At 49.1% G+C, this 22,672-nt stretch overlaps 8 protein-coding genes across 8 annotated transcripts; 6 read left to right on the forward strand and 2 right to left on the reverse strand.

Moving 5' to 3' along the window:
• Positions 1-426: 426 nt before the first annotated feature.
• M430DRAFT_107715 (hypothetical protein) lies at positions 427-2,484 on the forward strand (the record flags this gene model as incomplete). The annotated part of the gene is made up of 2 exons (XM_024861177.1): positions 427-2,145; positions 2,194-2,484. The coding sequence occupies 2 exons, from the start codon at positions 427-429 to the stop codon at positions 2,482-2,484; spliced, it is 2,010 nt and encodes a 669-aa protein (XP_024717796.1).
• A 584-nt stretch (positions 2,485-3,068) lies between these two features.
• Positions 3,069-6,360, forward strand: M430DRAFT_69088 (hypothetical protein). The gene is made up of 11 exons (XM_024869404.1): positions 3,069-3,185; positions 3,263-3,402; positions 3,450-3,578; positions 3,637-3,783; positions 4,328-4,478; positions 4,538-4,770; positions 4,830-4,955; positions 5,100-5,248; positions 5,299-5,389; positions 5,449-5,817; positions 5,871-6,360. The coding sequence occupies exons 1-11, from the start codon at positions 3,131-3,133 to the stop codon at positions 6,066-6,068; spliced, it is 1,788 nt and encodes a 595-aa protein (XP_024717797.1). The 5' UTR covers positions 3,069-3,130; the 3' UTR covers positions 6,069-6,360.
• A 227-nt stretch (positions 6,361-6,587) lies between these two features.
• On the forward strand, positions 6,588-8,473 carry M430DRAFT_30530 (hypothetical protein; the record flags this gene model as incomplete). Its single annotated transcript, XM_024865958.1, has 7 exons — positions 6,588-6,653; positions 6,740-7,201; positions 7,264-7,519; positions 7,575-7,786; positions 7,876-7,907; positions 7,982-8,136; positions 8,265-8,473. 7 exons carry the CDS (start codon positions 6,588-6,590, stop codon positions 8,471-8,473), a joined length of 1,392 nt encoding a protein of 463 aa, XP_024717798.1.
• A 522-nt stretch (positions 8,474-8,995) lies between these two features.
• Positions 8,996-10,835, reverse strand: M430DRAFT_21975 (hypothetical protein; the record flags this gene model as incomplete). Its single annotated transcript, XM_024864612.1, has 3 exons — positions 8,996-9,806; positions 9,853-10,044; positions 10,099-10,835. 3 exons carry the CDS (start codon positions 10,833-10,835, stop codon positions 8,996-8,998), a joined length of 1,740 nt encoding a protein of 579 aa, XP_024717799.1.
• Positions 10,836-11,189: 354 nt separating this feature from the next.
• On the forward strand, positions 11,190-11,712 carry M430DRAFT_176952 (hypothetical protein). The gene is made up of 4 exons (XM_024863721.1): positions 11,190-11,282; positions 11,337-11,430; positions 11,487-11,511; positions 11,567-11,712. Exons 2-4 carry the CDS (start codon positions 11,341-11,343, stop codon positions 11,605-11,607), a joined length of 156 nt encoding a protein of 51 aa, XP_024717800.1. The 5' UTR covers positions 11,190-11,282; positions 11,337-11,340; the 3' UTR covers positions 11,608-11,712.
• A 1,184-nt stretch (positions 11,713-12,896) lies between these two features.
• Positions 12,897-17,571, reverse strand: M430DRAFT_84844 (hypothetical protein; the record flags this gene model as incomplete). The annotated part of the gene is made up of 16 exons (XM_024869626.1): positions 12,897-13,009; positions 13,068-13,216; positions 13,266-13,416; positions 13,464-13,509; positions 13,563-13,686; positions 13,740-13,972; positions 14,021-14,155; positions 14,205-14,287; positions 14,338-14,670; positions 14,733-14,889; positions 14,942-15,873; positions 15,920-16,051; positions 16,104-16,170; positions 16,264-16,362; positions 16,411-16,758; positions 16,903-17,571. Coding segments are annotated over 16 exons (3,771 nt in total), but the record flags the coding sequence as incomplete, so codon positions are not given.
• A 256-nt stretch (positions 17,572-17,827) lies between these two features.
• On the forward strand, positions 17,828-20,058 carry M430DRAFT_176969 (hypothetical protein). Its single transcript, XM_024863722.1, has 5 exons — positions 17,828-18,271; positions 18,352-18,431; positions 18,494-19,198; positions 19,247-19,569; positions 19,618-20,058. The coding sequence occupies exons 1-5, from the start codon at positions 18,231-18,233 to the stop codon at positions 19,666-19,668; spliced, it is 1,200 nt and encodes a 399-aa protein (XP_024717802.1). The 5' UTR covers positions 17,828-18,230; the 3' UTR covers positions 19,669-20,058.
• A 158-nt stretch (positions 20,059-20,216) lies between these two features.
• M430DRAFT_145615 (hypothetical protein) lies at positions 20,217-22,434 on the forward strand. Its single transcript, XM_024862962.1, has 8 exons — positions 20,217-20,630; positions 20,683-20,990; positions 21,045-21,545; positions 21,574-21,683; positions 21,739-21,781; positions 21,831-21,889; positions 21,947-22,028; positions 22,128-22,434. The coding sequence occupies exons 1-8, from the start codon at positions 20,335-20,337 to the stop codon at positions 22,154-22,156; spliced, it is 1,428 nt and encodes a 475-aa protein (XP_024717803.1). The 5' UTR covers positions 20,217-20,334; the 3' UTR covers positions 22,157-22,434.
• Positions 22,435-22,672: the final 238 nt, after the last annotated feature.

The following is a 22,672-nucleotide window of genomic DNA, read 5'->3' on the forward strand; positions in this document are numbered from 1 at the left end:
TCTGTTCACAAAAGTGCGCCAAAGCCGCCCAAGAAAACGAAGATCACAAGCCCAAAGAAAACGTTGCCAGTGACAACAGGGAATGATGAGAGGAGGAAAAAGATGAAATTCTCTCCTGCTTACCCGCCGTCTGAGAGGCCCCTTCCAGCCAAAGCACCTACGAAGCAACCAATGATGAGCGCGACAAAGCAGGCTTCAAAACAACTCCACAAATCATTGGGGATGGGACAGACAAGCACGCTGGCAGCGCGACTAAAGCCACCAGCACTTCGAAGAAAGCCAGAGCCAGAGGCACCCAGAGCCCCTCCAAAGTCTTCCACACCGCCGAGCAAAATAACGCCCAGTACACCGTCTCCCGCTCGGAGCGATCCGGACGGGATGGATGCTGATCCTCCCGCAACGTATATTTCGCCTAAGGGTCTACAGATGTGGAAAGAGTTACTGGAACCGGTGGAGAATGACGGAGTAACTGGCTTTACTTTAGAAGCTGAGGACGAGGGTGCCGATGCAACGGAAGCTGGACCATCAACAACACTGGTGTCCATTAAAACGCTGTCTAAACCAGCAGGAGTCTCTAAGAGCTCGCGAAAAAGCCCCGAAAAGCTACGTCGACGACGGTTGATCGACTCGCTGGTTGAGCAAACCATCCAGCAGAGTGATAATGACGAAGATATGCTAGATTCCGATGAGTCGGATAGTGTCCCATCGCTGGCCTTGCCGTTGGGGCTTCCTGGTACAACAGATATACCAAGCAGCCAGGGTCTAGCGCCGGAACTTCCAGGATCAACCGCTCTATCAACAAGTCAGGGCTCCCAAAATGTGGGACTGAAGTTCACATATAGTCGGCAGCGGTCGATGCTTGCGGAGCAGGATCTCATGCAAGAATTGGCTCTTGATATGCCGTCGCAACCAGCCCAAGCCCCGAATGGTAGAAGACCGCGTAGAGGCTCCATCCCTACTCTTCAACCTCTACAAAGCTTTCACGAGGAAGAGGAAGATGATGAGGGCGCAGTAGGTATTCGAAGTGTTCACGAACTAAGACAAGCGGGCGCAAATAACCGGTTCATGGATGAGATCGAGGACTTCCTTGATCGAATTGGTACCCCATCTACTCCTGCTTCTTCAATGAGGCGCTCTGGCCTTCTGGAACTTGCAAGTAAGATGAAAGACAAGGATTTTGTGCGAAAATTCCGTGCCAATGGCGTGGAGCAACGGCTGTTTGTCCATCTAGGCCAGGAGACAGATTTGATAGCAGGATTTGTCATGGTATCAATCCTCATTGCTGTGCTGGTCGATACTAGCATGCCACACGTTGTAGCCCAACTGCGTCGTCATGGAATTACCAGACTGCTCATTCGGCTTCTCGAATGCGAAAGGGGTATCGTTCCCCTAAGCAAGGATCGTAAGAGCAACATGTCGAAGATTGCTCAATCATCTATTTCAGAACATCAGGAGTTCCTACTTAAATTGCCTGTTTGGGAGGAGTTACAACCACGTATCACCACGCCACGCACGACGGCATTGAAATGCCTTGAGCTCATGATTCGACAGACGAGGGAGGCTGGAAATTCCGGAGACATTATCTCCAAGGAGTTGACCACCAACTTGTTTTCAATCTTGAAGTCTGCATCAGAAGAGAGCTCATGGGAGCTACCGAACGGACAACAAGCCATTGACTTCTGCCTTGCATTATCTGCCCTCGAGTCACACTCCATCGCTGCAAGGACTGCCCATGATGAATCAATTTGGATTGGCGACTACCTTCCCGTAATCGCAGATACGCTCGAGACTGCATTATCCAGACCAGCTGACGAGTTTGGCTTACTGCAAGTGTTGATCTTACGGCTTACCCTGAATGTTACCAATAACAATCCGAAAGCGTCAGATGTTTTCGCAAGAGAGGCACTAATGGCCGTCATGGGTCAAGCTATTGTGACAAAATTCAGGATGATCTCGCGCTTCTTGACGGAGGAGGAATTTTCGATCGCCATGGACCACCTCATCCTCGTACTAGGGGTGATGATCAACTTTGCTGAGTGGAGTTCTCTTGCTCGAGCAAGTCTACAGATCTTGCGGGGCAAGGACAATGATCCATTGGGAGACATGATACAACTTTTCGTAGAGAACCAGGCTAGGACATCAGAGGTGAGAGTCTCAATTTTCTATGGTTGTCCACAGCTAATATATGTTCAGGCCGAATCCGTCGAAGAAAGTCAGAAGAATGTTGCTTTTGGCTACCTCTCTGTTCTCCTGGGATACCTTTCTCTATCACCTGACATCGCAGAGCGAATTCGGGTGCAACAACCTCAAAGGACTATTCGGCCTCTCGTATCTTCCATCGAGGAATTTATTGGACATCATAAGACTGTCGATGATCTCATTGGGACTGATGAAGATGGCCACAGTGCACGTACTGGCCTAACAGAGCGACTGGAGAGCCTCGTTGCCAAATTGAAAGAGATCAAATTGGCCGGCAAAAAGTGATTATTTGAATGAAAACATTGTAGTATTACGGAAGGGCACTGGGTCTAGGTGTGATGGATTTTCAAAGTATGGGAATGGTTGAGATATTGGCAATCTGGACAAGGACCTGGGGCACGGTCATGCTCATGACCTCTTCACAGTTTATGGTGGGATGTTTATGGTGGGATGGATAGGAATCGGAGTTATCAGGGACTTCTTTCCAGCTACTGAGGATGCGACTCGGTATTGCCATATACCCCAATGAATGACGAGTCTTCAATGGTCTAGATAGAGGTAGACGGATAGGTACCTACCTAGTTATCAGCGATGTGAAAATATTATATCTGCGTTCATGGCTTACCGTAATCGAGACGTCTCTTTGGTAATAAGCACATAGCAGCTCTAGAACGAACAGCCAGTCAAGAGAGACAGTATTGTCTATGCTCAATTTCTCATTGGCAACAAAGCTGCAGCGACCCTAAACTCTGTATAGTATAATAAGTGTGACGTTAAATACAGTATTTGATAGTTAGCGGCGCTCGTGCGCTCAGCCTCGCCTCGCCGCCTATTATGAATCGATGATTACGGTATTTCGTGCCCAACGAACGACGAATAACAATTAACAACCTCCCTCCATACCTCGACGACGACGAGGAATCTTATAGACATGCCTGCACCACCGAAACAAAGAAAGATCGCAATCGTCGGGAGTCGATCAGTCGGTAAGCATTGATACAGCCCCCCACTACAGCAGGACCTTGGTCGCGTCCCCAGAACCCCAACTCACCAGACGACGCAGGGAAATCTTCTCTCACGGTGCGCTTCGTGGATGGGCACTTTGTAGAGAGTTATTATCCCACAATCGAGAATACTTTTAGCAAAGTCATTAAGTACAAGGGGCAAGAATACGCCACTGAGATCATCGACACAGCCGGCCAGGTAAGACATATAGCCCTGTATGGAATGCGAGATCTGATGACCTATAGGATGAGTACAGCATTCTCAACTCGAAGCACTTCATTGGGATCCATGGATACATGCTCGTATACTCCGTAGCATCCACGCAATCCTTTGAAATGGTTCAGGTTATTCGAGACAAGATCTTAAATCATTTGGTGCGTCCTCTCTCAACTAACTTCTACCTTGCCACGCCAGCTTGCTCATATTGCGAAGGGCACGGAATGGGTCCCCATAGTCGTCGTTGGCAACAAGAGCGACTTGAGACCCGAGCAGCGTCAAGTCACAGCCGAAGAGGGCAAGAAGCTCGCGGACAAGTTCCAGTGCGCCTACACTGAAGCAAGTGCTCGCTACGATGAGAACGTCACCAAGGCCTTTGAGCTTATGATTGGGCAAATCGAGAAATCAACGAACCCCAATGAGCCCACGGGAGACGGAAAGTCGTGCGAGATCATGTGAGGGCACGAAAGGGAGAGGGGAGAAAGAAGAGAGAGATTGGATGGAAGTTTTTACCGAAGTTCTTTTGCTCCTGTTATTTCTGTTGGGAGGTGGCATCTTTCTGTGCGGCGTTGGCAGAGGAGCCGTTTCGAACTATAAGGCGTTTGGCATGGTTTTACTATACATACACGGGCCAGCTACATAGGTACTGCTCTTCCGCGGACAGCGACTTTTGAATGCCCAGCCCGGGAGATTATACATCTTCACCAAGTACCTTTACCTACCTACATTCAGTATTGCCTTGCACGCCATCACGTGATGCCCCCCATTTCCATTTGCCCTCGCGATCTTTCAAAGGCGCTAAACCGTAATTGGTCACCCCACCAAGAGGGCACCAAGCAATAAGGCTGAGCGTCCAAGTCACTGAAAACCCGCCCGACCACCCCTCCCTCGCTGTTGCTGATCAGAGTCAACGCCGACATTCGAGATGCTTGACATTGCCGACTTCATTGTTGAGAAGGGGGGCAACCCCCAGAAGATCAAGGAGTCCCAAAGACGCCGTTATGCTCCCGAAGAGGCGGTCGACGAAGTAATTGCGCTCTACGAAGACCACCGCAAAAGTGAGCCGGAGAGCGCCCCAATCCTCCTCAGCGGATGTGTCTGCTAACGCTGTCTGCAGCTCAGTACGCGGCGACGCAAATCAACTCCAAAATCAACGAGATCCAAAAGCAAATCGGGATCAAGAAGAAGGCGAAGGAAAATGCCGACGACCTGATGAAGCAGAAGGTGGATTTGGAGAAGGAGAAGAAGGCTCTGATCGACTCGGCGGCGGAAAAGGATCTCGCGTTGAAGAAGAAAATCGGCACGATTGGCAACATCGTCCATGATTCAGTGCCTGTTAACGACAACGAGGTATGGCTGCTGTTTGCGACGTCTGCAAATATCAATATCATAATCTAATATCTGTCTAGGATTTCAACACTCTGCAGCGGACATGGGCACCTGAGGGGGTCAAGGTTGAGAAGAGAGACGTGCTCTCACATCATGAGGTTCTGACTAGACTGGACGGTTATGATCCGGAACGAGGAGTCAAGGTTGTCGGACACCGTGGCTACTTCCTGAGGAAATGGGGTGTCTTCTTGAACCAAGCCTTGATCAACTACGGATTGGAGTTTCTTGATCAGCGAGGATACACGCCGTTGCAGACCCCTCAGTTCATGTTGAAGGACTACATGGCGAAGACGGCTCAACTGGAGCAGTTTGACGAAGAGCTCTACAAGGTTGTTGATGGCGACGCCCAGAACGACAAATACCTCATTGCTACCTCTGAGCAACCTATCTCGGCTTTCCACGCGGATGAGTGGTTGGTTACTAAGGACTTGCCAATCAGGCATGTTTGCGGTCTCCCTGTCTCGTGATATCTGCTAATTCGTTTTTAAGGTATGCGGGATTCAGTTCATGCTATAGAAGAGAGGCTGGATCACACGGAAGAGATGCTTGGGGAATCTTCCGTGTCCATCAATTCGAGAAGGTATGCTAGAGGATGCGCTCTAACTCATCAGACACTCTGCTGACCTCATATCCAAATAGATAGAACAGTTCGTCCTGGCAGAGCCAGAGAAATCATGGGATGAGTTCGATAGGATGATCAGCATTTCAGAAGAATTTTACAAGTCTCTAGGCGTCCCTTACCGCGTGGTCGCTATTGTGTCTGGAGCGTTGAACAATGCTGCGTCGAAGAAATACGATCTCGAGGCCTGGTTCCCATTCCAAGGAGAATACAAGGAGCTCGTCTCTTGCTCAAACTGCACGGATTACCAGTCGCGTGCTCTTGAGATTCGATATGGCGCCAAACTGCAGACCGAGATTCGGAAGAAGTATGTTCACGCGTTGAACTCAACCCTGTGTGCAACAGAAAGAGCTCTGTGCTGCTTATTAGAGAACTTCCAGACAGAGGATGTAAGTATTTAAGTCCACTGTTGTATATCTAGTCAGTACTAACCGCATTCTAGGGCTTTAATGTCCCTGAGCCACTCCGAAAGTATCTCCCAGGAGCCCCTGAATTCATTCCTTTCACGAAGGAACTGCCAAAGGATTCCACCTCACAAAAGGTCAAGGGGAAGGTTGACAAGGCCCCAAAGCCGAAGGTCGCACCCGCTACCGGAGAAGTAACGCAAGCAGCAGAAACCCTCAAGGATCTCAAGGTTTAAGGTTTATGGGGGCTGGATAATGAGAGATATGGCATTTCTGGGGCCTGGGCGGGAGTGGGCCTTGGTAGGAGGCGGTTATCGCAGCGTTTGACCGTATGGCGAATAGCTGTAAATTGGGTCCTACAGAGAAGGTAGAGCAAATAGAACTCCAAGGGTCTCTTGGCACTGCCTTATCGTAATTCGTGGACAATGTTATGATTACATATGTGATGTTGATGCTTTCGGACGTCCTGTATAGTCCGGTCTACCTATTATAATGCCCACTTTAAGCGAAAATAGCTACAAACATTCCTACCCAAGACTCATGAGGCCGTCAATTCCCCAATTCCATGACAACACAGCCCTGTGGAAACTACAGCGGCATACGACGATACGATGATGATGATGATCTTTCTTTAATAATAACCTCGCCGCATCGTACTTCTGTGGCCCAGGATACATCCAGTCTTCTGGAATGAAAGTGCTCCACACAACCTAACCCCCTGGATCTCTGGCAAATCGAGGCGAGGCTGAGCCGCCATGGAGGAAGAACATATCTCATGCCCCTTTTGTGGGTTTCAAACTGACGGTGAATACCAGATCATGGTAAGTTTCTATCGGGCTACCGCGTTCATTATGCATACTATACCTTACCTTATATACCATCCGGTCACCTGCTGAAACCGTCACAGCTCCATATGGAGACCCAGCATCCGGAAGGAGGCGAATCACCATTCATTGTCAAGGACGATGCCAGTATTGCAGCCGTGCTGTCTTTGAATGCGGAAGATGACGGCAGTGTCCAATATGCCAGCTGTCCCGTCGATGGCTGTGGAGAAGCAATCCTGATCACGGAGCTCGATTCCCATATCGAAATGCACGGCGAAGAAGAGGACCAGGACACGGATCAGGAAATCATTTCTGGATCCAGGGAACCTGAGGTCAAAGACGGGGTCAAGGCCTCGTTTGATACCAAGCTTTCGCATCCCCTTCGGAACTTGGATGATCGTGGGAAGGCGTCTTCTTCGGGAAGCCCTTCTGAGGACCCCCAAGCAAGCGCAAGAGCGGCATGGAAGAACCTCTTAAAGATGCCGGAACCTACCTCGAAACCTGTCTCCGCACCTACGGTAAAAGGTGCTCGTCGGCGTCTAGGGGTAAAATCCCCTCTCCATCTGGCCGTTCCATATCACGTGATGACTAACCCCTCCTCTTCCAGAAAGCAGAGCTTGGTCCTCACGCCAACGAGAATCGCATGCCATCTTGGCTTGTGAAATTACTTGAGACGGATGGTGAGATAAGGAGTGTTAATAGGCTTGGTCCGGAGGGCAAACTGAAGAAAGTCAAAGTGTCTGTGAACCACGCAGCGGGCATCCTTCCCGTCCTCGAACAACTTCTCAATCAGGATCCTTCGACGGAATTCGCGTATCTGTGTCATCCTGCTGTTAAGCACGTCTCAAAACTTAGGAGAGAAGGTAAGTCATGCTGTACGTTCTAGTACTTGGATTCAGCAGCTGATGGGATCTCGAGGTGGCTTCTGCGGCTATCGTAATATACAAATGATGACCTCCTACATCATTGGTGTCGAGTCCCAGGGATACGAACATTTCAATGGAAAAATCCCAACTATCTTTGATATTCAGGACTATATTGAAAATGCCTGGGATATGGGCATCAATTCACAGGGCCGCATTGAGACGGGTGGTATTCGTGGGACGAGGAAGTATATTGGGACTCCGGATGTAAGTATGATTCAACTTTTCAGCTTTTTTTCTAATCCCATCAAAACAATTAAAAAACAATTAAACGGATCTAATGAGATTTGAATCAGGCACAAGCAATGTTCTGTGGTCTCGGTATATCGTAAGTCAAACACCCACCATCTCAATCCTTTCCCTCCCTTCTGTTCCACACCTCCCACCACTGACGACCTCCAGATGCGACGCCCAAGCATTCAAAACTAAGAAATCCGGGACTCCGGCAGACCATCTCCTCTTCCAAGCCGTCGAACGCTACTTCGTAGATGGGTGTACCTCTTTCTCCGCCAAAGTCCGCCTCACCTCCCTTCCACCCCTCTACTTCCAACATCCAGGTACTTAACCCCACCACCCCTCCTCCAACCCCCCCTTTTCCTATACACAACAATCACAGTACGATATATAATATATATGTGTGTGTGTATATGTGTGCGTGTGTGTATAAAATAACACGAAATTCCAGGCCATTCAATGACGATAATCGGCATCGAGCAAAAACGCGACGGCTCCAAAATCCTCCTCGTTTTCGACCCCATGTTCCACGATGCCTCCAACGTTACGAAATTGGTGAATCGCACTTTTACGCATAAGGCACCCGAAGATGTATTGAAGGCTTATCGACGGGGTGTAAAGTATTTGGGGAAGTATAGTGAATTTGAGCTTTTGAGGTAGGTCCCCCCCCTCTATTCTCCCAATCCAGGGGTTATGTATGTATGTGTGGAGTAAGTAATGTGCTGACTTGGGGTTCGCTGTTTGGAGATTAACGCCCCCGGATAGTCAGAAGGGGAATATTGTGAAGGGGGCATGGGATATGGATTAGATATCGTTACAGCGAGCATCCATCACATGGTGTCAAAAAAAAAAGGGAAAGGAGACGTTTTCCTTTCCGACTGGTTGGCTCATTATGAATTCTGAGTGCTATTTACTTGGCTACTCGAACGCTGCAAGGTGAAGGATTCGAGACAGGAGCAATTTATGTCCCGGCTTTTTTTTTCATAAATCCCCAACTTCCTTCATCATCGAGGCATGCGTGACCGTTCCCATGCTATGCATCGGTTTTTTTCATGGGGGAATGCCGCTTGCAACGCCATGCATAAATAGATATCATACGCCGATGCCTTTCCCAATACCTACCTACCCTTAAACATTTGTAGTGCCATCCCTTTGTTAACCTCTTCGAGGAAGATAGCCGGCTCACCTGCGATAAATTTCCCGCTCCCTATCCCTATCCAACGGCTCTCGTTCGCGAGCCCTCTCCCTATCGCGCTCTCGCGTTGGACTTCGACTGCGACTACGAGTTCGCCCGCTCCTACTGCGGTCATCATAGTCCAGCCTATCTCTATCTCTATCATCTCGTCGCCGACGGTCATCCCTCGAGCGATCTTCTCTTGGCGGTCGGCTACTGTCGGGTCCATAACTTGGTATGTATGTGTCGACATTGGGTGCGCCACCTCTGCTTCTTGGGAGAGCACGTTCACGATCTAGATCCCGAGATCGAGATCGGTACCCATCACGCCCGTCAGATCTGCCCCCATCGTAAGCAAGCTGGTCGCCAGCAACCGGGGGCGGTCTTGGAGGCAGCCTAGTATCTGGTCTATCATCTCGTTGCCATGCTGGTCTACGTCCTTCAGAAGGTGGTATGCCTCGGTGGCCGGCGTGAGGATAGCGGCTGCCGTTCTGATGAGGTCGGTATCCGCCGTAGTTGTCGTTTCCATATCCCGGGTTTCCACCTCCACCAGCTTCGCCTCCCCAACCGCCTTGGCCACCGTTCGGGCCCATGCCCACGGTCCCCCCTTTAGGTGCTGGAGGAGGAGCAGCTTTCTGGCCTCTAAACTTTCGGCGGTCTAATTCATGGGACTCTTCGAATGTTGGTAAATCGCCGGCCTTTGCCGGTAATGGGCTGTCGCGGAAGTACGGATGTTGTAAGGCATCGATAGCATTGATGCGTTTTCTCCAATCGAGCTTGAGTAACTCACTCAGTAAAGAGATAGCCCCTGAACCGAACCTGAATGGGATTAGATTTACGAACAATACCGGAAGAAGATTCTTACTGTCGAAAGCGCTGTGATAAGCTGGGTGGTCGTGGCGGTATATTCAGACCCTCCGCACCAGGCAATGATCTCCAACCTGGCATATTTTCTTCTGTCGGGGTTCCAACCAAATCAAAAATAATCTTGAGCTGGTTTTGATCACTCTCTCCTGCCAGGATGGGTTTGCCGATGAGCATTTCTCCGAAAACACAGCTGCGGTAAAAGTTAGTAGATATACGCTTTTGAAGTGATGATTTGAGGACTTACCCAACACCCCATAAATCAATCGCAGTTGTATACTTTCTCAAATGCAAGAGCAGCTCGGGGGGCCTATACCACCGAGTGACTACAAGCGTGGTGTAATCTCTACGAGCCTCTCCTCCCCCATGTCCAGCTACTGGAACAGGTTCATCATAGTGTCGTGCCAAACCAAAATCAGCGATCTGTAGAATTCCCTTATTGTTGATCAAGAGGTTGGCAGCCTTCATATCCCGATGTAGTATTCGGTTGTCGTGCAAATATCGAAGACCTTCCAATAACTGCAACATATAGCATTTGATTTGAGGTTCTGTGAACTTGATCGCAGGGTTCTCGAGGAGGCCCGAAAGATCATGATCCATATATGGGGTGACCATATACATGATTGCGCGCTTCCTCTTATCCGTGCTCTTCTGATGACTCTCTACAGCCATCTCTTCCAGCTTCAGAATATTCGGATGCGACAGCAATTTGAGAAGCTTGATCTCTCTTAAAGCCGTGATTGGAAACCCATCCTTCTCGTTGTGCATCAATATCTTCTTCAAGGCGACTATTGCACCCGTCTTCTTCGACCTGGCTCGATGAACTTCTCCAAATGTACCCTCGCCTAGTTTTCCCAGCACTTCATAATCGGTGATTCGCGAGCAGCCGCGGAAGGTGTTCTGCGGCCGGGTATTCTGAGCAGCGTAGGCTCGGGGAGAGACTCCGTTCGCGTGTGGACTCACTTGTCGTGATGGAGTCGCCATAATCGCAGACGGCGAGGTATTCGATGTCAAGAAATCTGCGTGTTTAGGATAGGCTGTGGACCTTTGTCTCGAGGATGCGGTGTCGTTGAGGGAGGAATGGAGAGAGAGAGAGAGCGCGCCTCGGCGGTTTCGTTGCTGGCTCCCAATCAAAGTCTTGGGCATTGTATTCAAGAACAATAGATAGAAAGCCCTGGCAATAGGATATAAACCGGCTCTGCAATCTATACACCCATTTGCGCAAGACTATTCAATACATTACAACCAGAGACAATACGATACGGTATCTAGCTCACACATCTAGCTTAGCGTCGCGTAAGAAATGCGCTTGCGGAATCACGGCGATTCTTTAATCCGCCCTGATCTTCCAACGTCGTCTCGTCTTCCGGATCACAAGTCAGTTCCTATCCGACGAAAGACCAATTGAACCGCACTTCGAGTCCATCAACTGTGAGTGTATCTGCGGAGCAATCTAATACTGATGCTGACCCAGCATTCGTGCAGCATAATGTCGGGCAAACACCCAATCCATATCCACCCCGTACGACCCCTCTACCGCTTTGCCGCGACCGGATTGGGAGCGAGCATGTGGTTCTTCGTAAGTATCTCCTTGTTCCTGTGAAGATGGACCTCAAAGATTAACCAATTCTATAGTTAATGTATCGCGCGAAGAAAGACGGTACCGACTACCCCCTCTGGCTCTAACGTTACGGACGCCTCTAACGTGAACATAGGACCTGCGTTACTGGGCTGGAAGCATCCTTGGGAACACTGAACGGAGCAAGAGCTGGGCGGATGATATAGGAATCCGAGGGAATGGTAGCCGGCCCATGTCAATTGTAACGGACGATTTGGATGCCCCACCTTGGCCGGTTGTCGTCGGATTCTCTACTGGTACCTGGGACATTGTAAATATTGGAGGGACAGCAGAACTCTGGAAGATATAAAATCGATATTCAGTTTCCCGAAACTCCAGGTCCACAACTTACGCTTTAGGCGTATCGGGCTTTTCGAGAAGATAGTGGGACAAACCACAAGTATCTCCCCCCTGATACGAAAACAGCTCTGCGCATGCCATGTAGAAGATCTGCCACCTACGACATTGTCGCGTCTTTCTCATAGCATGTGTCTTTTGAATGAGGCCAAATTTTTGTTTGCTGGTGACCGTCTTGAAAGCCGATCCCATACGTCATCGGCAATCGAAGGAGATGGGGACGTGAATGGCGAACATCGCAAGCCTTCGCACAATGCTTCCCTGAAACCCACCACCACAACTCAAAGAACATATAGGGAGGGGTGGTTAAATCTACATTGCTATCAGATTGCTATCAGATACCTATAAGCGCGAAATGAAACGGTACCCCCCCCCCCCCCCCCCCTTCGCCATTGATACCACTACCGCCAATGAACAGCACTATGAAATTAGAGGTGTCCTAATCTTGGATCTTAAGGGATTTGACACTTGAAACGCCGTCCGGTTCCTATATGGATTAGGACGTTTGGGAGATGTCCACCGTCGAGTACCTAGTCTGTGGGGTGTTAGCAATACATTTTCCTGAATGACATTGGAAGCTCGTCACCATAGTTCATCATCCAAGGGTTTCGAGGGCTATCCATGTCAGTCCTGGGGAAGAGAAGCTGGAACTACTGTAAGCTACAAGAGTTATTATCAAAGTATATGTTCCAATTGTCTCATGTTTGAGAAGCCAGAATCAAGCGCAAGCACGGGTATCGTGATACTGTGTAAGGTAGGTAATAAATATCATCAACTCCTAGCAATGTAGGTTGGCGTAGAATGCAACAATGGAGTGTATGTCATTGCTAATCCGAACCCTCTATTCTATATTCTGATCTCTCATATCTTCATATCCCATTACATAATATAAATCATTGCAGTGTTCGCATCTGCTCCAGTACAATTTTGTATGCCTTGCGCTCTTTTGGTTTCCCCGTGACCCGAATCTTTAACGCTCCTAAATATTTGGCAAGCCCAGGAAACAGATAATGCTCCGAGATCCAAGCCAATGCGATATACCCAATACCCAGTACTAGTATAAAGGTTCTAAATCCCCAACTCATCTTGGTCAGCTGCATAAATTTTGCCAGCCAATCTGATGGGTCAAACAACATATAAGAGGAGAATAGTAAGGTGACCACAATGGTGACGACGAAAGGTACTGTACACGCAGTCAGCAAGATTCGAAAGACTGATGCGCGAGGGCCCAGAAAACTTACGATTGTGTGACATCGGTCGACGGAACGGACGCCCGACGCTCAGGACGATACCAGAGAGGATGTACTCATAGCAGGATACCAAAAACAAAGTGGTATTCTCGGAATTTTCAATGTTGGATTTTTCTCTATCAAGATGAGGTGGTATGAACCTATGGAATTTGTAAGCAATAGACAAGAATCAAGATTCGTCGGACTGACCAGGGCTGTCTACGAACAGCTTGGAAAGCCACAGCTTGGATCAGGATAGAAATGGCAACTTGACCCAGTAATGGAGTCAAGACCTTTCGTGATACTAGATTTGCTGTTGGGCGCTTTTTAGATAAGACTGGAAAAGGCCCGGTCCATCCCACTAAACTGTGTCAGCGATGGCTCCAAGACAGTTGGGACTGGACTCACTGAAGATGGCAATCGGCAAGATCAATAACAGATCGATGAAGAGAAACTTTAGAACCATCAGCGGTAGAAAATCATGGGAATTGCTATGCATCATCGTACCTGGAAGTCTCCCAAGTTTGACGCGGACGCATACAGAAAGCTGACAGATGTAAACTGAATCGCGGAGTACAAACTCATATACTTGAAGCAACTGAAGCTCGTGACTAGCGCTGCTCGACCTTCCCTGTGTGGCTGTCAGTGAGAGGGCTCTGTCATTGGTAAGGAGAGAAACATTACCTAATAACCTCTGGAACACACGTTATATCAAACACCCGGCTTGTAAACGGAGCAGCAACCGACGCTTCAGCCTCAGAGAGGGATATACCAACATCCGCGGCCTTCAAAGCCCCACAATCATTGGCACCGTCACCACAAAATCCGCAACAGTAGCCAATACTCTGAAGCTTCTCTACTAGTTCGTGTTTCTCATCTGGAGACATTCGAGCAAAGACTTGTCCACAGACAAGCATCTGACACTCGTTAGCAGCAATTCGGGAGAGCGGGGGAGATATATCAACCCTTTGCAACACTTCAGGAGGAGCGAAGTCAACAATCCAACGAAATACTTCTCCGCTCACTGCTAGAGAATAGTTTCGAAGGTTAGAAATGTCATAGGGAAGAGATGCATCTCCCTCAGCGGGCGGAGGGAGGGGCTAATTCCAGTCAGTAAAACAATCAAAACATCTGTTTGCGGATACTGACTGTAAGAGTTCGCTCATCAAGCCTGTAGATATTGTTGTCTATACTTTCCCAAGACAGGCAAGCCTTAGGATCTTGAGAGTCACCTTGAAGACATATCAGCAATAGACAACCTATGACTTATTCAAAAACGCACCTTCGACAAAGCGAGGAACAAAGCAGTGAGCAGTCCTGTCGATAAGGTTGCATTCCCTAGCAACGCTTATTGCAGTCAAGATGTTGTCTCCAGTGCACATGACTTTCCTTATCCCGGCTTTAGAGAGTTCGTCCAGAACACCAGTTGTACTAGGCTTCAACTTATTTTCAAATATAATGAATCCAATGAAGTCTAGCCCCGATTCAGCTTCATCGCGCTTCATCTTCTGGACTTTCACCCAATTAAGTTTGGCAATGTGTTTAGTAGCACAGGCAATAACTCGAAAGCCCCTGTGCGTATAGTAGGCGAGAAGATCTTCATAGTCGCTAGGAACTTTAAGAAGATTAGCATTAGATACCCCAGACTACCAGTATCTAGCATAGCGAATAACTCACAACTCTCGGCTTTGCATATGTCTTTCATGCATTCTGGCGCGCCTTTCACATAAATATCGCAGCCTGGTGACCCAAAGTTGCGCACAATTACGCTTGCCCTCCGAAGCTGGGACACGAATTCGAATGACTTTAACACACCGAGCTCGATTGGGGATCTCTGCATCAAGGGTTGGTTCCAGAAGTTATAAATTTGAAGAATAATCACTTACAGGTGAATTTTGTCCATCTTCATTGTCGTCCAAGTCATATTCCATCCCAGCAGGTGGTCGGGCAATGGACGGCGAGAGACCACCTTGATCCTCGTCCTCGGTATTCCCGGCTCTTTGTTCCCCTTCCTCGAATGTCCAGCCAGTAAAGTCAAACATTTTTAAATCGAGTGGGTCGCCTACAAGCTCGCCGTCAACCATCCGGAGCGAGTGACAGGTAGCCATTGTATAGAGCGCGGCCTTGTGGTGGTCATATTCGACCGTAGGATCTCTTTCATAGGCTGCACCAGGTAGCAAAGACTGGGCATCTGGAAGAATGTCGCTGAATCGATTCGATGGTTTCTGTGCCACTCGAATCCCAAGAACATCAAGGCCATCCTCCGTGAGTGTCCCAGTTTTGTCAAAACAGATGATGTCCAGCTTGCCACCAACATTCACCCTTTGGGGACTAATGCAGAAAATCTGCTTTTTGCGCAGGCGAGAAAGGGCGAAGTTGGTTCCAATTGTCAAGGTTGCTGGCAAAGCTGGTGGCACCACAATCGTAATCAGGTCTAGCGCTCTGATGATTATCAAGTGCCAAGCCAATCTCAGGCGGACGAAATTCACGAATGAGGCAATGAACCCAAGCATCGCAACCCCACCCATAACAGAGATATATCTGAAAGAATCTCTGTAGAATTTGAAACCAGAAGGCTTGGGAAAGAGCATCGATCTGACCAGAGCTCCCTTCGTAGTGTTAAAGCCTGTTCGAACCGTCATAGCAAGAGCAACAGCCTCATCGTCTTTATCGTCTTGTGGACGTCGTGCACGGATAATTTTGGTACCACAGAACAAGAAATGCCTTGCCAATTCGGGCGCAATAGACGAAGCTGCGAGGTTAAGACGATGAAGAGATTCATCACTCGCTGGAACTTTTGAAACGGGAACAGATTCGCCTGCAAGAATGAGAATATACTTGTCACTATCGGTGAGGGGACTTACCCGTGAGCATGCTTTCATTGACAATGCAATCACCGGCTAATAGTATACTATCGCAGGGGAATTGAGTCAAGGCTGGGTCTGTTACTTCATAGACGTCACCTGGAACGAGTTCGCTGGATGGAATGTAACGCCCTATGCTTGTTAGTCCTGAAAGTCAGACCTACGTAGCTAGGTAAGAACCCACAAAATGAGTTGCGAAGAACGCGAACATCGCATTCAAATCTTGATATTTCTCTAAGGCGTCGCATGGTCTTATGGATCATTAGCCAGCAGTTCAGGCCTAATCACCAAGTTGGGGAGGGGCGCACCGAGCGAGTTTCAATAAGGGTTGTAGTAATGCTCACGACAGATATGAGGAAAATACAAGCAGCATAATAATAGTACTCGTCAAGTGACCAGAGTATCAGACTAGCAACCTGGAAGACGTAGAAGGGATGAAAGGCCTATATAGTTAGTTATAAATTCAGGGAACAAGGCACGAAGAGCGGTACCTCGTCGACCAGAAGCTGAGGAATGGTTTTCTGCTTGATATCAATCAAGTTCTTGCCGAAAACAAGCTCTCGGTTCTCTTTCTCGTCACCATCTATCCCAGCACGGATAGATTTGACATCCGTCCAGGCAGGGTCCTTCCAGCTATTACACAGAATGAACCTGTCCTTTAGAGGATTATAGCAAAATCGCATATATCTGTAATCGAGGATTCGAAGTTCGTCAAGGATAGGGTCATCATCCTCATATGAAACGACAAACTTCTTCTCTGAAGAGCCGAAAACCGTGGATACAAAGCGACCGTATTCGTGAGATTCTACATCTTGAATGACGAACTCTCCCCATTGGTTCTATGAAAGTGAGCATAATGCACTACAACAAGTCTCTTTGACACATGGTTTCGACCTCCGCTGGAGTCTGACAGTTCAGGAGTTCCCCAAAATGGAGAATAATAGATACATAAGAAGTAAGTGTAAACTGAAAGAGAGACTGACCTCAATGACAACCCAGCTGCAATGGCCCAAGGGGGATGGTCTTCCAACTATGCGTACTTTCCACCGAGGCAGCCAACGCAGGAGCAGGTAGCCAATCCCCAGTGTGAGTACGCAAATCGTCACGTACAAAGCATACCCAAACGTGCTTGTTTGGAATCCAGCCACAGCAATGGTCAAATCCTCTGTGACTATGTATATCTTCTGACTGGTCCGATGTCCTCGATCGAAGTTGCTTCCATCTGTCCTCGTACTGTCACTCCGGAGGAGACGATCGTGCACTGAAGCTTTCGAGCGAGTGGAGGAGGGCCTCCTAATTGTGGAGAGCCCGCCTGCCTCGAGATCGGCGGAATCGTTTTCCTCATCCTGTATATCCTCCTCCTCGTCCAAGATTGCACTATCGTCCTCCAATAGTGGTAGCACCGCGCCCGCGTCCTCGTCCTCATCCTCCTGGTAGTAAGTGAAGCTGGCAGACGAGTCTGCTCTCCCCCGGCGATGTGCAAACGATGAGACACTTGTAGGGACGCTCTCTGCCATCGGGCCGCCGAAGACCTCCTCATGGGCCATTTCCACATCATCTAGGAAGCTCGAAGTGCTCATATTCGAGTCCCTCCTGTGCATTGGACTGTGTTGCCCGCTTGCACGACCATGATCAGTGCGACTGCGTCGTCGCCCATTGTGGATGGGGACGCCATCGAGTCCGCCCATCGTTGCTAACGGAATAACCACGCCTTGGACGTGTGCCGGTCACTAGGAGACAATGCTCATGGCGAGCCTTCAGCTGACGGAAAGAGTTGGCATCTCCGTCCTGACTTGTGAAGTGCTACATAGTACTTGATAGCGGCAGTCCAGATGTCCTAGTGCGGCTAGACGGATTCGGTAATCGATACAGATTCTGCCAACCGTGGGCGAGGTCAGTAGGTAGGACTTCGCCTCCAGGACTGCAAAGGGTTAAACACGCACTGAGCCTTTTTCTGTCTTGCAATCTGGACCCGGTCACGAAGGTAGACCTGGATCTGCCTGGCCTGCGTAGTTCGTATTCATCCTTCTGTGTTTTTTCCCGCGCAATTCGGTCCGCGCAGAGTCTTCTACCGGGTCGAGATCCCTTGGAGTGACAAGCAAAAAGGGTCCCCAAGAAAATTAGGCGGTGAACCGTGCTAGCCTCGACTCCGTCCCACCAAACTCGTCCTCAACTTCGCCCTCACTCAACTCAACTTCAATAATTCCTTAATCTTTCCGACGACAGCCACGCACGAGGCGTCAGATCCCCATTTGAGATCCCTCTTTAATCTTCTGTCAAGGTCAAGCCCTTCTTTCAAGGCTCCCTCAACATGTCGGAAATCCCAAAGAAACAAAATCTCCAAACCGCTCCGTAAGTCACCCTGGGTACCCACACCGACGAGCACGTCCTTGAAAGAAAAAATGAACTTTTCACGCTGACTTCACGGCCAGAACCCCTCAAAATACTCCTGCCAACAATGCTCCTATCTCCTCCCACGCCCAGCAACCCGGTGTAGGCACCATCAAAGAAGGTCCGTTGGGCCCTTTTGCCCCTCACCGTGATTTATGTGCAACCCGCTAATATCAACCGCAGAGGAGTTCGACCGCGCCGCAGCAGCGTCCATCTTCGCGCAAAACCCGAAGCTTGTCCAGATGATTCAGGGCAAGCTTGGCTCACTTGTTGGCCGGTCGTCCGGTTACGTTGAGTCTCTCCCTGCACCAGTTCGCCGACGTGTTGCCGGCTTGAAGGGAGTGCAGAAGGAACACTCGAAGTTGGAGGCCCAGTTTCAGGAGGAGGTCTTGGAATTGGAGAAGAAATACTTTGCCAAGTTCACCCCATTATACCAAAAGCGAGCCCAGATCGTCAACGGTGCCGCGGAGCCTACTGCCGAGGAGATCAAGGCTGGCGAAGAGGATGAGGAGCAGCAAGATGCGACAGAATCCGCCGAGAAGGAGGAGGCAACTTCTGATGTCAAGGGCATTCCAGAATTCTGGCTGTCCGCGATGAAGAACCAAATCTCCCTCGCTGAGATGATCACCGATAGAGATGAGGCAGCCCTCAAAGACCTCGTCGACATCCAAATGGAGTACCTCGACAAGCCCGGTTTCCGTTTGATCTTCCACTTTGCCGAAAATGAATTCTTCACCAACAAGACCATCAGCAAGACATATTTCTACCAAAATGAGAGCGGCTATGGCGGAGACTTCATCTACGATCACGCTGAAGGCGAGAAGATTGACTGGAAGGAAGGCAAAGACTTGACTGTGCGAGTTGAGAGCAAGAAGCAGCGGAACAAGAGTAAGTCATGTTGCGGCATCTACTGAGCCCTGGCTAATACATGTGAAGACACCAAGCAAACCAGAGTTGTCAAGAAGACCGTGCCAACAGAGTCCTTCTTCAACTTCTTCAACCCTCCTAAGGTGCCAACCGATGAGGATGATGACGATGCTGCGTCCGACATTGAGGAACGCCTTGAGCTTGACTACCAATTGGGAGAAGATATCAAGGAGAAGCTCATTCCCCGCGCTATTGACTGGTTTACTGGCGAGGCTCTCCAGTTCGAGGAGATTGAGGACGACATGGAGGAAGGCGACTTCGAGGATGAGGACGATGAGGAAGACGATGACCTGAGTGAAGACCATGACGATGAGGAAGAATCAGACGATGATGTAAGTCGCTCCTCAACTTTTATTCAAGACCTTAGCTGATGTGAGAAGGACGATGCTGCGAAACCAAAGCAGGAGGCTGCTGAGTGCAAGCAGAGTTAAACCTTCCGAGTTGAATCCGGCCTCTGAACCGCCCGACCTCTCCCCTTAGCCCAAAACTCAAACCCCGCCTATCACTCTTTTGGCCTCTCGATGGCCCTCTCAGCCAAGATTGCCCCCCGCATTTGACACACCAAATGCTTGGCGTAGATTCTTGGGGAGGGACCTCTCTAATTGCATAGGTGTTTTTACATGGCACGATGGAACTACTTCGTCGTTGCCTCTAGACTAGTCTAATCAGCTTCCGAAGCTTGCTCTGATTTTTTTTGTTGGTTGTACTGCATCTATCTCTTCATGCATTTTCGATTAATGCAAATGCAAATATTGCAAGGGCGCACTCCGTAGAAAACATATAAGAAAAGTTCACCGAATTCAGCCAAGTCAGCAAACGTGATATGATGATGGCCTGCTGTCGACCAATTGCCTGCGTGAACGTTTGAACGTTTGATCGGGCGGTAAGGCTGACAGGTGGCTAAGTAAGAAATCCCTGTAAGAAATTTTCAGAGGCCGAGCCTCGCGGGGCAAAATGACGCGAGGGATCAACCAAGGGAGGGAAAAGCAGATCTGACTCACGGTTCGCGCACATTTTGTGTATTGTCAACGTCCTCTTCTCCTTCATTATCCTCCTCTTCAAAACAACCAATCGGCCTCATAGTACACGGAGCAAGCATGGCGGAAGCACAAGATATCCCAACCAGACTTGCGAAACCGGTCTCCCACAGCGTATCGACTTCGCCCAGTGCGGCATTCCATTCCCCCTCGAGCAGCTTTGGCGGGGCAAACCTGGCAAGAAGTGCTACTTTGTCCAACCAGAGAGAGCTGAAGCCCTTTGACACGACGGATATCAAGATTCTGCTACTCGAAAATGTCAACCAGAGTGGTCGCGACATCCTATCTGGCCAAGGCTATCAAGTGGAAGCTTTGAAGACCTCTCTGCCAGAGGATGAATTGATTGAGAAGATTCGGTGGGACAGATTTACTCTACTCGGAGATCTCTAGCTAATTGGCCTCTCATAGCAATGTCCACGTTATCGGGATCAGATCAAAGACCAAGCTCAGTGAGAAGGTCCTCCGCGAGGCCAAGAACTTGATCGTAATCGGGTGTTTCTGTATCGGAACCAACCAGGTTGATCTCGAATATGCAGCAAAACATGGAATTGCTGTCTTCAACTCGCCATTCGCAAACTCCCGAAGTGTCGCAGAGCTTGTCATCGCAGAGATCATTATGCTTGCCCGCCAACTGGGCGACCGCTCAATGGAATTGCATAATGGAACCTGGAACAAAGTCAGCGCGAAATGCTGGGAGATTCGAGGCAAAACTCTCGGTTTGTTATTGCATCCTTGCTATGAGGTCTGCTGAGGCTGATATTCGGCTCAAGGTATCATCGGCTACGGTCATATCGGTTCACAATTGTCTGTCCTCGCAGAGGCAATGGGCATGTCAGTAATCTACTACGATGTTGTCAACCTGATGGCTATGGGAACAGCGAAGCAGGTCCCTACTCTTGAAGCACTACTTAGCAACTCGGACTTCGTAACATGTCATGTCCCTGAGCTTCCCGAAACGAAGAACATGATCGGGCGAGTTCAATTTGAACAAATGAAGGAAGGAAGCTATCTGATCAATGCCAGTCGAGGCAGTGTGATCGACATCCCCGCTCTTATCAATGCTTCCCGTAGCGGTAAGATTGCTGGGGCGGCCTTGGATGTCTACCCAAGTGAACCGGCTGGTAACGGTGACTACTTCACGAATAGTCTGAATCCATGGGCAGAGGATCTCCGCAGCCTCAAGAATGTCATCCTCTCACCCCACATTGGTGGTAGCACAGAAGAGGCCCAGCGTGCTATTGGTGTCGAAGGCAAGTTTTCTGCAATTAATGGTATCTAATTATGCTGACCATTGATCAGTCGGTGAGGCCTTGGTCCGATACGTCAACTCTGGCGTGACTCTTGGTGCTGTGAACCTACCAGAAGTTAACCTTCGTTCTTTGACACTGGATGAGCGTGACCATGCTAGGGTAAGGCATTAGTTCCTCTTCTCCAAGGTCTTAAAAACGCGACTGACAATAGCAGGTCATCTACATCCATCGCAACGTTCCCGGTGTGCTCAGAAGAGGTAACAAAGTCTCATCAATGCTCTATTAGCAATGCTAACTGCGAACTAGTCAATGAGATCCTGGGCAACCACAATGTTGACAAGCAAATCACTGATAACAAAGGAGATGTAAGAATCATCACGTTCCAGCCAACCGGCCTTGACCACTCAGCTGACCATTCACAGGTGGCCTACCTAATGGCTGATATCAGCAACGTGCAGAGGACAGAAGTCAAGGAGATTTTTGATAGCCTGGAAGCATTGAGCTGTAAGTTTCACGAAGCTTTGAGCAGGCGCTCTCTTTCTTTACGATCTATTCTATTCTCTTATTTCGATGGGTTTCCAGAGCCTTGGCTAATATGAGCAGCACGTATCTTGACCCGTGTACTCTATTAAATAGAGCGGAATTGAGGGGGGGGAAATGTTTTGCATTCAACAGGAGCCTAAGGCGTCATTCGGATTGCTCGGTTTTTTTCAACACCATAGAGCATAGAGAGAACGAAGGGAAGGGCATTTCTGGAGGCGGTCAATAGAAAGAAACTCATCTCTTGGATAAGCATGCGCAGGTAGCTGGTATCTACGGTGGAGGTACGCGCCGTTTCGCATCTGGTACCTGCGTAGAGAAAAGAAATCAAACAAGGTACCAAAAAGAAAAAAAGAGGAAAACACTGTAGCAAAACTGAGTCCGTGACTATGCCGGGATTCGTCCTGCCGTGCCGTGCCCTGAGGAGGCTGGGAGAACAGCATTGGGTGGGAGGCGGTGAAGAAAAGGAACAAGCAGGAGGCCTTGTCACGCACAAACATGAGGCCGCGGTAGAAGACAACCGCGCGTGCGTGCTATTACTATGGGCCATAGCACACCAGAAAGTGAACACCGCAGTGCCCCTGAGGAGGGGCGATCGTAGTAAAAGG

This window comes from Amorphotheca resinae, assembly GCF_003019875.1.
Source record: "Amorphotheca resinae ATCC 22711 unplaced genomic scaffold M430scaffold_11, whole genome shotgun sequence".
NCBI classification, from domain to species: domain Eukaryota; kingdom Fungi; phylum Ascomycota; class Leotiomycetes; order Helotiales; family Amorphothecaceae; genus Amorphotheca; species Amorphotheca resinae.

Coding starts and splice junctions, on each gene's coding strand:
- M430DRAFT_69088 (XM_024869404.1), top strand. CDS start 3,131: ATGCCTGCACCACCGAAACAAAGAAAGATCGCAATCGTCGGGAGTCGA. Junction 3,403..3,449: donor TCATCGACACAGCCGGCCAG/GTAAGACATATA, acceptor GATGACCTATAG/GATGAGTACAGCATTCTCAA. Junction 3,784..4,327: donor GTGCTCGCTACGATGAGAAC/GTCACCAAGGCC, acceptor TGCTGATCAGAG/TCAACGCCGACATTCGAGAT.
- M430DRAFT_176969 (XM_024863722.1), top strand. CDS start 18,231: ATGTCGGAAATCCCAAAGAAACAAAATCTCCAAACCGCTCC. Junction 18,432..18,493: donor TGTAGGCACCATCAAAGAAG/GTCCGTTGGGCC, acceptor TATCAACCGCAG/AGGAGTTCGACCGCGCCGCA. Junction 19,199..19,246: donor CAAGAAGCAGCGGAACAAGA/GTAAGTCATGTT, acceptor ATACATGTGAAG/ACACCAAGCAAACCAGAGTT.
- M430DRAFT_176952 (XM_024863721.1), top strand. CDS start 11,341: ATGTCGGGCAAACACCCAATCCATATCCACCCCGTACGACCCCTCTAC. Junction 11,431..11,486: donor GAGCGAGCATGTGGTTCTTC/GTAAGTATCTCC, acceptor CCAATTCTATAG/TTAATGTATCGCGCGAAGAA. Junction 11,512..11,566: donor GTATCGCGCGAAGAAAGACG/GTACCGACTACC, acceptor ACGTGAACATAG/GACCTGCGTTACTGGGCTGG.
- M430DRAFT_145615 (XM_024862962.1), top strand. CDS start 20,335: ATGGCGGAAGCACAAGATATCCCAACCAGACTTGCGAAACCGGTCTCC. Junction 20,991..21,044: donor GATTCGAGGCAAAACTCTCG/GTTTGTTATTGC, acceptor ATTCGGCTCAAG/GTATCATCGGCTACGGTCAT. Junction 21,782..21,830: donor TCCCGGTGTGCTCAGAAGAG/GTAACAAAGTCT, acceptor ACTGCGAACTAG/TCAATGAGATCCTGGGCAAC.